This window comes from Phocoena phocoena, chromosome 15 (assembly GCF_963924675.1).
Source record: "Phocoena phocoena chromosome 15, mPhoPho1.1, whole genome shotgun sequence".
In the NCBI taxonomy this organism is placed as follows: domain Eukaryota; kingdom Metazoa; phylum Chordata; class Mammalia; order Artiodactyla; family Phocoenidae; genus Phocoena; species Phocoena phocoena.
In genome coordinates, this window is record NC_089233.1 from 10,146,939 (window position 1) to 10,162,013 (window position 15,075).

Sequence of the window (15,075 nt, forward strand, 5' to 3'; positions counted from 1 at the left end):
TCGTTGCGGTGCGCGGGCTTCTCATTGTGGTGGCTTCTGTTGTTGCGGAGCATGGGCTCTAGGTGTGCGGGCTTCAGTAGTTCTGGCGTGTGGGCTCTAGAGCGTAGGCTCAGTAGTTGTGGCGCACGGGCTTAGTTGCTCTGTGGCATGTGGGATTTTCCCGGACCAGGGCTGGAACCTGTGTCCTCTGCACTGGCAGGTGGATTCCTAACCACTGTACCACCAGGGAAGCCTCACAGTGATATCTTAGTGGTTAATACTACTGGAGTCTAGGCAGTGGTTCAGTTGTGTTTTTTTGGGGGTTTTTTTTGCGGTACGTGGGCCTCTCACTGTTGTGGCCTCTCCTGCTGCGGAGCACAGGCTCCGGACGCGCGGGCTCAGCGGCCATGGCTCACGGGCCTAGCTGCTCCCCGGCATGTGGGATCTTCCCGGACCGGGGCACGAACCCGTGTCCCCTGCATTGGCAGGTGGACTCTAAACCACTGCGCCACCAGGGAAGCCCAGTGGTTCAGTTTTATAAAGCCCATTTATTTCTCCAGCTTACAGAATATTTTAAATTTCTCTCCTGTTTGCTTGGACATCTGTGAATTATGCCAACACAATTGAAGTAAATGGAAATAATTAGAGTTAACAAAATACATTTGAAATGAATTGAAAGGAATTTTAGGTTTTATTTATTAAAGGTTACTTCTGAGTTCCCTAAGGATGCTGTCAAATAATCAAAGCTGACATTGCCAACCATAATGGCCTCCCTCTGTACCTTCAGCCAGGTGTGTAGAGGCTAAGGCCCCTGCTTCTGCTTCCTAAGAGAGACAGTCTCTTGTGTTCAGGTTTTTACCGCCTGTCTTCTGTTTCCATGCTACCTGCATTCGGGTGTCTTCCTGTTTCCTTTTCCAGTCTAGCATACACTCTTTCCAGGATATATTGAAACCACAGGAAGAAGCTGTTTATACTAGATGGGGCTGGGGTGGATGTTAAAATCACAATTATAATTAGTCTTTATATGTGTGTTCCTTTAGAGATCCATGTTACTTCTTTTTGTTCTTCCATTACTAAGAATGTGTATTTATAGAAAGTTGCTGGCTTTTTAAATCTCTTACTTGTTTCATTTTTAATGTTTTACTATTGGAATGTTAGCCTAAAAGTTTTTTCTCTTTTCTTGTTCTTAGGCCTGAAATGTTTGAGACGGCAATTAAGGAGAGCACCTCCTCCTCTAAGAGCCCTCCAAGTAAGCATTTGCTGCAGAAAACATGCTGTTAGACACTTACTTTGCACTAATTTAGAAAATTGTTGGAAGAGTGGCTACTGAGACAAAAACAGGAAAGCTCATTCAAGGTTGGGGTTTGGACTAGTTTACGATTTTTAAGTTCTTTAATACCTGAGGATCTCCACATATCTGATGCTTTACGAAGGAAGCACCACAAGGAAGAGAAAAAAAGTGAAAAACGTCTTTCAGGAAGCCTAATATCACAGAACAACAAAACATGACATGAAAAGGAACAGAGTTGGGTTAAAATACTGTCTTTTGTAGTCTGAATTGTAAGCACCTTACTAGGGAAGATCTGATTACATCTGTGTATGTTCTAATCTCAAGTCTCTGTTTTAAGGAAAAATAAATTCATCGCCCAATGTTAATACTACTGCATCAGGTGTTGAAGATCTTAACATCATTCAGGTGACAATTCCAGGTATGATCTCTCTGCCTTAATCATAGTTTGTGGGGCTTCATGGATGTTGAATGCACTGCACATTGTGTGCTGTCCGCACCAGCCCCTGCAGAAGTTATTAACCAAATACATCACCTTGTCAGTTTATCGCTAAACAGCTCTTGGCAGTTATTAGACTCGGCATGGGCTAAAACCTGTAGGCCACCCAGATGCCTAGGGGGTTGTTTAAAAAATTTGTATAAGTCGGCAAGCAAAGCTCTTCATAACCGCAGCATTGTCAGTTTGGTGTTATTATTAAATTGTTTGGTGAAATCATTTCAGTCTTGATTCGTTTTTTAAAACATTCCAAAAACAGAAAGTGAAGTTACATAAAGCACCTAAAAATTTATCTGGTATTAAAATCGCATTATTAAGTTTACAACTTTCTCTTAACCTTTTTAGATGACGATAATGAAAGACTGTCAAAAGTTGAAAAAGCTAGACAGCTAAGAGAACAAGTTAATGACCTCTTCAGTCGAAAATTTGGTAAGTTTTGCATTTGCGTAGTATAGCTTGCAGTAAGCAAGGAAATTTTGTCTCAATAAGATCTTAAAAGTAAATTGTGCTCAGGTAGTTTTAATCTGTGCTTTTACAATACTCAACTAAGGTGCTAGGTTCATCTGTGCTTTTATGCCGTTTGTCTTGCTATAGGTGAAGCCATTGGTATGGGTTTCCCTGTGAAAGTTCCCTACAGGAAAATCACAATTAACCCTGGCTGTGTGGTGGTTGATGGCATGCCTCCTGGAGTGTCATTCAAAGCCCCCAGCTATCTGGAAATCAGCTCCATGAGAAGGATCTTAGATTCTGCTGAGTTCATTAAATTCACAGTCATTAGGTATGTGAGAGTTCCTTGCTTGGTCATAAGAATGAACCTGCAGATCATTGAGGCTGAGTCGTCTTCCAGAATGTAGTCATATGTAGTAAGTTTACCGTGTAATAAAATGAACTGTAGTGAAATTCTTTAGTTACTGTACTATTAGATTCTTTCTTCCTTGTGCTGACTCAGTTCTCTGGTTTTTAAGGCAGGGGATTGTTAGCACACCATGGCCTGTGGACCAGCTCCAGCCTGCCATCTGCTTTTATTTTAGTTTTATGTCTTATTGTAACCCAGTCACATCCGTTTGTTTACATATCGTCTGTGGCTGCTTTCATATTGCAGTGGTAAAATTAAGTAGTTGGGACAGAGGCAGTGTGGTCTACAAAGCTGGAAATATGTACTGTCTGGCCCTTTGCAGAAAAATGTTGCCAGCCTCTGCCTCAGCATCTCTTCACAGGCTTTGGATCAGACAGGGATTCGATACTAAGTCGCTTCTGTTTCCTTGTCTGTCCAGTGAGATTGTAGTTGTTTCCTTTGAGAGTGTTAGCTCCTTATCCACAGAGTAGGAACGGTGGTTACACCTGCCCTCTAACAGCATTGTGAGAATTATAGTCTTTGATGTGTGCTTGTCACAGTAAGTCTTACGGTATCCTTTTGTCATCCACCTAAGCAGAAGTCCCAAGTGCCCTTCACTCTTTTCTTCCACCTCCCCAAACTTAGCTGTTATGAAATAACACCCATTCATTGTCAAGTTCCCACTGTCTGTATAGGACCAACACTCAGACAGAGCTAATGTGTCTTAATGAATGTCTTAATGAATGTCTTAATGAGCCTTCCCAAGGCTTTTTCCTCATTTCACTAAAATTACTCTATTCCCTTTGCATTGTTCCTGTTTTTTTCCCACCATCTTGGTGTAGCATTTTCTAATAATGTGCCATATTAGTTATTCGTATATCTGTCTGTCTGTAGATTAAAAACTATAAGATTAAACAGTAGTGGACAGCACTACTAGCACGTAAGCGACATGGGCTAAATGTTAGTTGAATAAACTGAATATACATGTGAACTCTTGTAGAGTAGAAAAAAAACTTGTGCAATTTGTTTCTCTCTTTAGACCATTTCCAGGACTTGTGATTAATAACCGTGAGTATTTCTTGAAGTCTCCTTGGTTTTGCTCTTTTCTGGGATGTGAGAAGGGGGTGGGTGTGTGCACTTGCACGTACACTTACCTGAGGGTGTAACATTTTATTACTTCACCTACAGCAGTAATCATTCAAAGTCATCGTTTTAGCCCTCAGTGTGCGAGGCACCAGGCACTTTCTAGGTGTAAAACTGGGCGAGTTGTTTCACCTTTTTTAAAATCTCAGTTTACTTATTAGGAGAATCGTAATGATATTAGTACCCATTCTGTGAGTTTTAGAGCATTTTAAATGACACATTGTGTGTCAGGCCTCTAAAACAGGGACCAGCAAGCTGCAGCCGTGTAAATAAAGTTTTATTACAGCACTGCCAGGCCCATTTGCTTATGGCAAACTGGACTGACCTGCAAAGCCTGAAATACTTACTGCTTCTTTGTAATAAAGTTTGTTGACCCCTGACCCTAGTATGTGCTCAGTAAGCAAAATCTGTATTTGTTACTGTTTTTACTACTACTGTTATTACTTTTACTATTAGTTTGTAATTACTGGGCTGGAAAAAGTAAGTCTTTTAATGTGATTTAGCTACTTCTGTTGATCTTTAGGCCTAGTGTCTGGCAGCCACTGGGCCCTCACATACTGTTGCATGAACAGGTGTAAGTGTTCTTGCAGTTCCCTGATGTTCGTGTCAGTTTAAACAGTGGGGTTTTTTTTTAGCAAAACTTAATTTTGCTAGTATGTTCTTCTGTTAACTTTGTTAAAAAATTTCAAAAGTGAGAATTATCCTTAACTAATACCATTAGCGTTTCAGTCTTTTTTCCAACTGGTATTATTCCGTCTCTTTAAAATCCATCTATATTGAGTACTCACTTGTATACTTCCTTTGTTGGGAAAGTGTTCAGGAGTTCTCAGTGGCCACTGAGCACCTGAGCCTCGTGAGTTGCTGGTTTGCCCCCTGAGCTGAGAAATTGGGCCGCTGTTGTGCCTGCCCCCACCCCCCTGTTCTGCTTCACACTGTTGATGCTGTTCTTGGCCACCACTCCTTCAGTGTCACGGATTTGGTTATATCTCTCCTGCCTCCAAGTTTCGAGTTTCACTTTATCACAAAATATATTTATTTGCTTTTTCCCCCAAGCCATGAGTTCTTTTTTTATAGAATCTGTTTTTGTATATTATACTGTCTATCTTGGCCAAGTATGTTAGTATCTGGGAATGTCAGTAATGAATGAAAGAGAAGTAAACCTTGCTTCATAGATTTTCAGTCATCTTTGGCATTCAGCTTTAACTACACCCGGGAACTTTGTCATTTAAAGAAACCCCATGGAAAAAAAAATAAAAATAAAAATAAAGAAACCCCATGATAAGGTGTGGGGTTTCTTTGGGGGGAAAAAAATTTATTGATCCCAATTCATCTACCTTCTGTGTAATTTTTAATTTCAAAAGACACTATATTTTATGCCTCCCTCCTCCTTTACCTTATGTTTAAAATGTTCAGTTTGTTCTTTTCCTTGTGCCCTAGTCTATTATAGAATTTTATGGTAATTACTCTGAATTAGTTACTTCGACGGGACGTACTAGAATTTTTAATATTTGTTCCCTTCTTGTCATAAGGAAGGTAGTGCCTGTTATAGCAAAGTTGGAGCATCAGATTAGAGAATGTATGTAAAAAATGCTTTTCAAATATAACAACATATCATTAAATTATGACTTAAATGAATCTGCTTTCTTTTCAGAGTTGGTTGATCAGAGTGAGTCAGAAAGCCCAGTGATCCAAGGTAAATTAAGCATGGTAAAATATAGAAGTATTCCTACTTAGTCAATAAAACAGGTCACATAAATTGTGTGGCCTTACATGCTTACATTTACCTAACTTCAAGGGAAGTTAATTCCACAGCACACATGTACACACATACGCACACACTCGTGCACATGCAGACTTGTTTGCTTGGACTCCTTTGTCTGAAAGCCTGTATAAGCTCAAGCCATAGGTCCTCACTGAGAACTGGACCACATGCCATTTGTTCCCACCGTCCCAGGTCAGGAACCCTGAGACCAGTGGCCAAGAATGCAGTTGTGGGGTGATGGGGGGAGAAGGTTGTTTTTTAACTTGGCTTCTTATGCCATTTGTTTCCAGTGGTTGCTATAAACCAAAATTATGTTGGGCAGAAATGCATGCATTGTAGTTTTAAAAACTCCTTAGGAACAAAGTGTTTAGGCCTGCTGTGTGATTCATTGAAAGTAACAAAAGGCTTTTATTAGAAGGGAGCCCACAGAAGTAAGGGGGGAAAAGACATAGAGAAAGAAACTCCTACTTTCATGTTAGAGCTATGTTAATTAAGATTGTTATTTAAGATTTCGGTTGTGTGGGCAAATTTAACAGGTTTCAGAAAAGCAGGTTTTTTTTTTTTTTTTTTTTAAAAGCAGGTTTTTGAGAGTCTGGTTGCGTTAACAGTGTATTTAATCCCAAGAATCTGTGGCTGCTGTCTCACCTAGACCTGGGCTTTGTGTACAACGTCTAGAGAGCTTTCTCCCTCTAGGCTCTTTAAATAACTGAAAGCAACTTTGGAAAAATGTTAAAGTAAAATCTTTATGTATTTCTCTTCAGAATCAGCTGAGCCGAGCCAGTTGGAGGTTCCTGCAACAGAAGGTAAAAAGAGTAGTCTGGTTGTCAAAAATAAAGTGCCAAAGACAAAGGATTAATTGTGTTTCTAAAGCTGTTTAACTGGACCTGTGTGGTTGTTTTGTTTCTGGGTGAACTGGATTTGTAGTTTATGCCCAGAAACATTGTGTTTAGAGATGACTCATGGGTTCTTTTCCTCCATTTTCCCCAATGACTCTTATTAATGAATTCTGAAATAGTTGAATGACTGCTATCTAACCTAGATATAGCTATTGTGGGTCCTTTACATGCATAATTAATAAGATGTTTGTTACTTTGAAAATCTAAGTAACAAAAGTTAGAACTCACTGCTAGAGAACAGTCTTATCATTTTTAGCATCTTATCATTCCTGTTAAGTCATTGTAATGAACAGTTTGGTATGAGTAGATTTATAATTGGACACACTTGCATTAATAGTGCAGTTAATCGGTTCCCTTTTGTTTCACTTGATAGAATTAAAGGAGACTGATGGAAGCTCTCAAATCAAGCAAGAACCAGACCCTACGTGGTAGACCTCTTCCCTCCTAGGGTAAATCACCTTCTGTGTCCAGGATGCCATGTGGTGTCTATCTGAACCCACCTGCATATTCATAAGCTGAAGTGTTTTCCCTGCTTCAGCCATAAATGGCGGCCCCGCCTTCAGGGCACGTGAGGACAAAGTACAAGCATACTGGGTGGTTTGAGCTAGAAGATTCAAGCAGAGAGATTTTCCTTGGATCAATATATGTCAGGCAGAGAAGGTAAAGCGCTTTGCCTCAAATGGAAAATGTTTTGTTTCTAATCTATAGGTTAAATCTTGTCCTTGCCGTTGGAGTTCCCTGTGAGTCAGTGTGAACAGACTGACTTTTTCCCCTACTCATAATAACAGTATTTGCAGAGACTGGCTGAGCTACACAATCCATTGTGCATCTTGCATAATTAAGTTATAAGCCTGATCCAGTTATTCCGAACATCTTAAACTTGGCCAGGTTACTACCCAGGAGGGGCAGCTCTAGGCCAGGAGTCAGTGAAACTTGGTTTTCATGTCATATTGAACCACATAAGCCCCAGCTGTTGAATATTTTCATGATAGTTAGAGGATACAGTTAGCTCTCATCTGTACCTGACACTCCAGAGACTTTTTTGGTCATGGAATTGGCCATGTACTGTCAGTCCATGGATTTAAGTGGTAATTAAGTTGAGATATTAGTGAGTCACAAATTCCTATAATCAGATTAACCTGTTTTCTTGCTTGTTTGTTTTCTCTCCTATTTTAGCTTAAAGTATCAGTGGGTGAGAAGAGCTTTTCGGACCTGTTACTGCCCCAAGCTGTGTAATATACTTGTATAACAGAAATACCTTCTATACAAACCTTTTTTTCTACTTTTAGATAGAAATGTCTACTTTTTCAGCAGTTCTGTGAATTGAATTAAAGAGCAGAGTGACTGTAGATTTGGAATGGCTGGTTTACTTTGGAATGTATTATAAGGATTTTACAGCAGTGCTGGAAAAACGACAGGGAAAATGACAGGGATGAATCTCATCAGATTTTTTACGTATTCAGCAGAGCCTTCAGCTGTGGTGTTTGTTTCCCAATCAAGTGAAGATCTCTCCTACTGGAACATCTCAGCTTCTACAGTGAAGAAAATAACCTGTGATAGTTCAGCTCTTTAGTTTTTCTATTTGAAAAGTCACTTAATTGATCCTTTTGTTCACGGTTCTCCTTAATGACTGGGTGAACAGTTAGTATCTGTATATTTGACTAAACCTTTTCCTAAGCTCTCTATCATGGTTCATATGTTTTTTATCGTAATCAAAAACCAACCATCTGGATCACCTAACAGCCAGTAAGAGGTCAGTATCTCAGCGTGTGGCTTATAGATGGAGTACAGAGAACCTCTTCCATCCACATTTACTTTTCATCCAAATAAAATGCATGGTGTAGCAGAAGTTCCAGATCAGGCATAAGTGTTTGGGCAAAAGCCGAATGACACTAAAGCCTCACGGTCTTGTAACCCATCGTGGTGTGGAATTCTTTGGAACACTATTCCAGCTCGGATCAGACTCAAGGGTATTTCATTGCCTTCATTACTTTACAATTCTACTTGTAACACTGAGGCTCCAGTGTGGGGAGTGAGGGGTCAGCAAGCTGACTAGGCACCCTCGGATGTTCTGCGCCATTTGTAGGAGAATCTTACATGTGTTGAGATTTCACAAACAGTAAGAGTTGTAAAATACCAGCTATATGAAAAGCTAGAGTATGTGATGGCATAGAGTTTTCATTAGCTTTATCGCAATATTCACGATGGAGAATTATATTACATGGTAGCAGAAATAGGCATTTTTATGTGTTGCTTATATTTTACCTCAAATTAAACTGTAGATATAGGGTAATAAATAAAATCCATCCATGCCTTTCACACACTAATTCATTTCTTTCTAAGGTGTTTTCATGACTGGGGGGGGGAAACCTGGGGTGGCTCGGCGGAATGCAAGGCGAGCTTAGGTGGGCACGGTCCAGAGGCTCAGTCCCTTGTCAGGACACCACTGCTCACGGTGTGTCTGAGACCGCTGTGCCTCTGGGCTGAGCTGGGGCTGGAGCCCCCCAGCTTTTTATCTGTGACATGCCAACCATATGCAGCGAACGCATGATGTTGGAGGTCAGGGTCCCTCCCCGGGTAGAGCCCGTATGTCAGCCCCTCCCCCATGAAAACCACACACTGGCTCCAGGTCTTCTGTGTCCCTCTCCACCATCACCCTCTGCCTCTCTTTTACCCTTACAAATGTGACCTCAGGGAAAGCCAAACTGGTTTGTTCCTAACTCACCAACCGACATTAGGAGGAGTCGGCTGCTGCAGTAGAGTCTCAGCGTTCCTTTCCCGTGTTCTTAAGGTGTTCACAGCCTTGCTGCCTCCACCCACGCTTCCCATCCCAGCCACTGGAGAACCGCAGTCATCCAGAGGCTGCTTTTAAAAGGAGTTAAGCTTGTACATGTAACTCTTTAACAGAAAGTTTGCGGGAGCACAGACTTACGAGGAGATCTGTTTCCCAGTGCAAGTGTATACATCCAGTATGAAAATTCTGTATATATGCATACACACGCCTTTTGTTTTTATATATACTATTAGAAAGCTGCTTTTATATATATATATATATATATATATATATATATATATATATATATATATAAGTTTCTTAACGTCTGGCAAGTGCATCCGTTTCTGTACTGCGGACAACAGCACAGAACCAGTGCTGCGTCCTCCTCTTGGTGATACGCAGAAGGTTTAAGAATGCTGTCCTGTCCCGTTCTGCCTCTCCTCTAAACGGGCTTATTGGTTCCTTTAAGAAATGTTGAACCTCAGGCAAGGGGTGCTGTTCCTGCATCTGTCTTTGAGTGGAAGAGCCTGGAGGAGGAATAAGTCATTTTTATTTATTAACTCACTGTCGTTTTAACACACCTCATTAACTCTGCTTCCCACAGTCGGGCGTCTAAGCAAATCCTTCCGTAGGACAGCATTGTTTCCTGGCGAGGTGACTGGCTTAGCAGTTTGCCTCCTTGCCTGCGACGGTCAGGTTAGCCCTGGTTTCAGAACCGTGGGCTTGTTTACAGATGGCTGGAGTGTTGCCCTGGCTTGCTCATTCGGAGACCAGGAACCGCCTACAAGACAAGCCTTCCACCGCCTGTGTTAGTGAATAGGTGGTGCATCCAGAAATGAGACAGTGGATAGATAACGTGATTCTGCAGCGGGTGAGGGGTGTTAAAACTCGGCCACCAAGGTCTTGATTAGATCAGTAAGGACCGGACTGAAAAAACAAACGACAGTCCACACAGGTCTTATCAGTAATTCTGATGTGTTTCTGGAACACGTCCTGATTCCATGATAGTTGATGGTTAAACCTTATTTTACCAGGAAATGCAGCAGAATGACTGGGAACATAGGCCTTGTGACCAAATCCAAGCTCTGCTTCTGGACAGCTGTTAAGATTAAGTAAGATTGCCGACAGAAAAACGGTAGAACCAAAGAAATGTGTCCATCGCAGGATTGTATGAGTTAAACCCCGTTTGGTGGGGTTGGGCCAAGTGCTAACGACCCCGTGCCCAGCTCTGGGCCTTGGGTGGCGGGGAGAGCTGAGCTCTGTTCGTGGGGCAGCCTCTGCCCTCGGGCAGTTGGCAGAGCTGCTGTGGGCATGGCTGTCGGCAGTGCTGAGAGAAATCTGCGTTTGCCCAGCCTGCCACCACTCAGGCTGCAGGTGCACATAGGCTAACCCTGCTGAGCAGTTAGCACATCCCAAGAGACCTTTTCATCTTTTCACTGATCTGAATCATCTGTGACGCAGGAAGTGCGGTTCGGCTTATTCACTGTGCATTCACGCCCTATGCCCAGGTCACCTTGGGATTTGAGAGATGAGGAAATAAAGACAAGAAATGAAGTCATTGGCACAGTCTTACCTCCGAGACTGAGGGGCGAGACTGGGCCCGGGTCTGTGGCGCCCAGTGTCGCCAGGACAGAGCTGCCTACTATGACAGGCAGCCAGTGCCCCTTTGAGGCAGGCTGGCTGTGTGGGCATCCGCTAGCTTCATTTCTGCCTTTTCTCTTTCCTCCCCACCAGGAACCGGAAAGGTCCGTTGGAGAGGGAGATTGAGAGACCAGACCTCTCCAGTTTCCACACCCCAAGCCCCAGTCTAAATAAACTCACGATCCTGGTTGGCTTAACCATTAGTGGACAGGTAACTGTCACAATCTGGTCTCGCCTTGCTAAGTGGAAGCCCCACTTTCTGGACTATGTATTTTGAAAGATGTGGTGGTCTCCCAGGGATGCCTCGGTTTCCCTATGATAGGGAAGAAGAGGGAGACAGGATTCGGGGAATTGAGGCAGTCTCTGAGGTCCCTGTTCTACGCAGTTCTGAGTCCAGGAGGATGAGCGCAAGTGGGGCTGTGTAGCCTTCTGGTTAGACCCCCGTAGAGTTGCTCTCCACCCTCTGCAGTTTGGGTTCTGTTTTACTCCACTACCTACTAAAGGGATGGTTAGCTCTCTGTACTTCCCCTCACGGCCGCCAGCTTCCTTGGCTCAAAAGGCAGATAGGAAAGCGGCTTGTAGCAGGTTGTTGAAATCACAAGTTCCTCAGGGTATGGTGGCCCGTTGACAAGTCACAACGGGTGGACCTAGCTGCTGCTCCAGAGGGGCTTTGTAACCCCGGGTGCTGGGTGAAAAACGGCAAAGCTCCTTGGCTTCCCAGCTCCCCTGCTCTGGTCAGCAATGGTCTTGTGTGTCACCTCCCTCCTGTCCTGTCCCAACCCCCAACCCCCACCCCACCCCGTACCTTGTGATTGTATTTTGAGGAAGTATCAGGAAAGGTAGCACTGAAAACAAGCTATGATACAATGCCCATTTGTAACAGTGTTTCCTGCCGGGTTTCCATCTCAGAAGCAAGAGCGGGTGGTTGATGGGCCTTTTGTAGCATCAACTTCATGCATGATCTCAGGACGCCTGTTTAAAACCCACAGTGCCTCAAGCTGTAGAAAGCAATGATGACCCTCACCAAAGACCATGTGCTTGGCAGTGCCTGGGGGAACCTAGTGAGAGCTGTTCCCACTCGTTTCAGTAAACGAGTAGCCCCGACTCATTCACTGAACGATCCCCAACCAGAGGCAGCAGAAGCGAAAGCCCACCTCCAAGGCTCCTAAGAAGATTTAGCTAAATCCTGAAAGGATCTGTAGATCTGCATGTTCTGTAATTTAGACAAACTGTCTTCTCCCGGACAACGACCCATCTGTCAATACATCCTCTAGGGAAAATAATCCCTAAGGAAGGATAGCAAGTGCAGGTTTCCAGAAAGGCAAGGTCAGAGCAGGCACCCTGTGGCATGTGGTCGAAAAGCCGGAGCAAGTGTTGGCTCTTCGGCCTTCAGAGGAGGAGCTTTCTGTCCCGGGAGCGGCATCATTACCCCTGGTGCTTGAGGCAAGATGGGACCCTGCCAGGAAGCTTTGTAAGCAAGCCATCTGTCTACAGGTGACAAGCCTGTCACCCCAGGCCTGTGCGTCTTTACTGTTCTGCACCCCTGGGCAGTAGCAGAGGTACCGAGCCCTGGGCAGGTCCCAGGCGGACTTCATCACGCCGCCAGCTTGCTCCTCTGCGCTGTGGCTGGGCTGGGGAGATGTGGAAATGGCGGCCCAGCCCTGGTGACTGGATTTAGGCGGGAGTTCTCATTACTGGAATTAGCTTCAAGCTCTAGACAAATCGCCACAAAACCCCGTGAGGCGGCAGCACGCTGCTGGATTTAGCCTTGATGGTCGGTAGGTGAGCTTCAAATAGCTCTCGCCACGTGACACATCAGGCCCCGGGGAGGAAGTGGGGCGGGAGAGCGGGCACAGGCAGTCCCTGGGGGCCAGCGTTGGGCTCCTGGCTTTGGAGTGGGACCAGCTTGCAGAGTTTCTGTCCATCTGGTATTTGTTAAGGGCCCTCTTGGTGTCAGGACCCCTGCCAGACGCCGGAGTGCAGAGGGGACAGGCCCAGCCCTGCCCCCCAGAACAAACTGCTGTCCATGCCCTTAGCTGCTGTCCTCCCCAGCCTGGTCTGGGAAGTCCCCATCCCACGCCTACGGCCCCAGGAACTGCTGAGCTCTCCCAGGGCCAGGCCACTGGCTGAGCCACGCACTGAGCTCCCGTGACGGTTGCGGCAGAGAGCGCAAGCCTGCCCTGGGGTCTGAGGCTTGCACAGTTTGCCCAAGCAGCCTGGAGTGCCAGCTCTCATCCGTGAGACACTTCCCTCCTTCAGGGCCTGGTTTAAACGGCAAGAAACTGTCTCGGATCTCCCTAAATCCTCCCAACAGTCCACTGAGTAGGTACGGTTGCTAATGCCATTTTACAGATGAAAAAACAGGCCCGGAGCTTGCCCAAGGGCACACAACCCTGTATGGGAGGAGGTCAGTGTGGGCTGGGTTCCGGGCCATGTGCTCATAACCAGCAGTTGGTGTGTACGTGGCCTCCTACAGACCAAAGGCTCAGTCTGATTCCTGTGCATGTGCAGCTCTGGAGCCCTCACTCCTGTGTCCCTAGGCCAAGGACTGGACAGCAGTGTCATCAGGCCCGGGGGAGAAGGAATTCCCACGTGTGGCTCGGGTGTGTCCTAAGCCCCGGTCCTGAGTGCAGGCTCCCGGTTCTTCTGATGAGGCCTCGAGGTCTATCCCCGACCCAGCCCGAGCCCACTCCTGGTCTGATTTGCTGAGAAAGGAAGGCTCAGGGTCCCTTGGGAGGCAGGTTGTGCGTGGCCGGCATTTCCACGCAGACCCCTGCTTGCCCTCAGAGCCCCCGCACAGCCGGCCTCGCTGCCGAGGGCGCCCTCAGCCTACAGGCCAGCAGCGCACAGGGTCCCTCTTCCAGGCGCCAGGTGAGAACTGCCTAGCTGGGGACCAGCGGGAGGGGCTTAATTTAGACTTGGGAAGAAGTGTCCCGTAGCCAGGGCTGCTTTGTACCCATCTAGGGAAGCCTGAAAGGAGATCCCAGAGGGCACTGCCTGGGCCTCAGGCCCTCAGGCCAAACCTTTCTCCATGTAGCCTGTCTCCAAGGCCCAGCCTAGGGGATCTCCTGGTTGAGGAACTGCCCAGCCCCGTCCATCTGGGGAAGGTGGCATCTGGAGAGGCCAAGGTCTTTGGGCCAGACTGGGAAGCCCTGCTTCCTGTCCAGTCTGGCCTGTTGTGAGAATCTCCCTCTTTGGGGCGTTTGCACAGTCTGGCTCCTTCGTGAACCCCAGTCATCATTCACTCAGGGGAGCCAGTGGTTAAAAGCGTGGGTCCAGGGCTTCCCTGGTGGCGCAGTGGTTAAGAATCCGCCTGCCAATGCAGGGGACACGGGTTCAAGCCCTGATGCTGCGGAGCATCTAAGCCCATGCGCCACAACTACTGAGCCCACACGCCACAAATACTGAGCCCCGCGCGCCTAGAGCCCGTGCTCCACCACAAGAGAAGCCACCGCAATGAGAAGACTGTGCACTGCAATGAAGAGTATCCCCTGCTCGCCTCAACTAGAGAAGTCCTGCGCATAGCAACAAAGACCCAAGGCAGCCAAAAAAAAAAAGAGCGTGGGTCCAGGGTCCAGACTGTCTAGGTCAAGACCCAGCTTTTTGCTTACCAGTGCTGGCAACCTGTTTACCTCTCTGTGCCTCAGTTTTCCCATCTATAAAGTAGGGGGAATAACAGTACCTACCTGATAGTCTCATTGTGAGGATAAGATGTGATCCTAAATATAAAGCACTCCTGACCCAGGCTAAGTCCTTTGTTAGCACTCAATGGGAAGTGGGTGTGTGTGTGTGTGTGTGTGTGATTCTGGGGGCTCTGGTATTCATCTAATACCTGGGTGATGGATAACAAGATATCTATAATGTTAGCTAAAATTTTATGTTTAGTTAAACTTCATTTTTCTGCAGTTTTCTATAATTTCACAATTTGAAAGTTCTAAAATTTTTAAGTTGGTATCTCCCCCGCTAAAACAAACTTATTTATTAATTACCTCCAGTTTTGTTCATTTTTTAAAATTAAGCATTTGGTCACTCGTTTCATCCATGCATTCAAGTAAATCTATCTCATCCCAACAAAAGGCTATGAGCCTGCTTACGGAGGTCCTTACAAGGTAAACGTGAGTTCTTAGCACTTCATGGTTTGTACACCTGCGCTCTGCCTGGGCGCGGTAAGGAGCAAGGCGACGTTTGGGGAGACCATAGGAGGGAAGTGGAGAGGTAGCAGCTGATGGCTTGGGCCGCTGAGTCGTGCCTGGTGTCTG

General features: G+C 45.5%; 1 protein-coding gene across 2 annotated transcripts in view; it reads left to right on the top strand.

The window, feature by feature from the left end:
- The window catches only part of GTF2I (general transcription factor IIi), a 96,538-nt gene extending 87,820 nt beyond the window's left edge, over positions 1-8,718 (top strand). For both annotated transcript variants that reach the window (XM_065892042.1, XM_065892041.1), the window contains exons 26-34: positions 1,170-1,228; positions 1,608-1,688; positions 2,109-2,192; positions 2,358-2,541; positions 3,638-3,666; positions 5,393-5,434; positions 6,265-6,306; positions 6,773-6,848; positions 7,576-8,718. In XM_065892042.1, coding sequence (XP_065748114.1) covers positions 1,170-1,228; positions 1,608-1,688; positions 2,109-2,192; positions 2,358-2,541; positions 3,638-3,666; positions 5,393-5,434; positions 6,265-6,306; positions 6,773-6,831 — 580 coding nt within the window. In that variant the 3' untranslated portion in view covers positions 6,832-6,848; positions 7,576-8,718. The remainder of the gene's footprint in view (positions 1-1,169; positions 1,229-1,607; positions 1,689-2,108; positions 2,193-2,357; positions 2,542-3,637; positions 3,667-5,392; positions 5,435-6,264; positions 6,307-6,772; positions 6,849-7,575) is intronic.
- Positions 8,719-15,075: the final 6,357 nt, after the last annotated feature.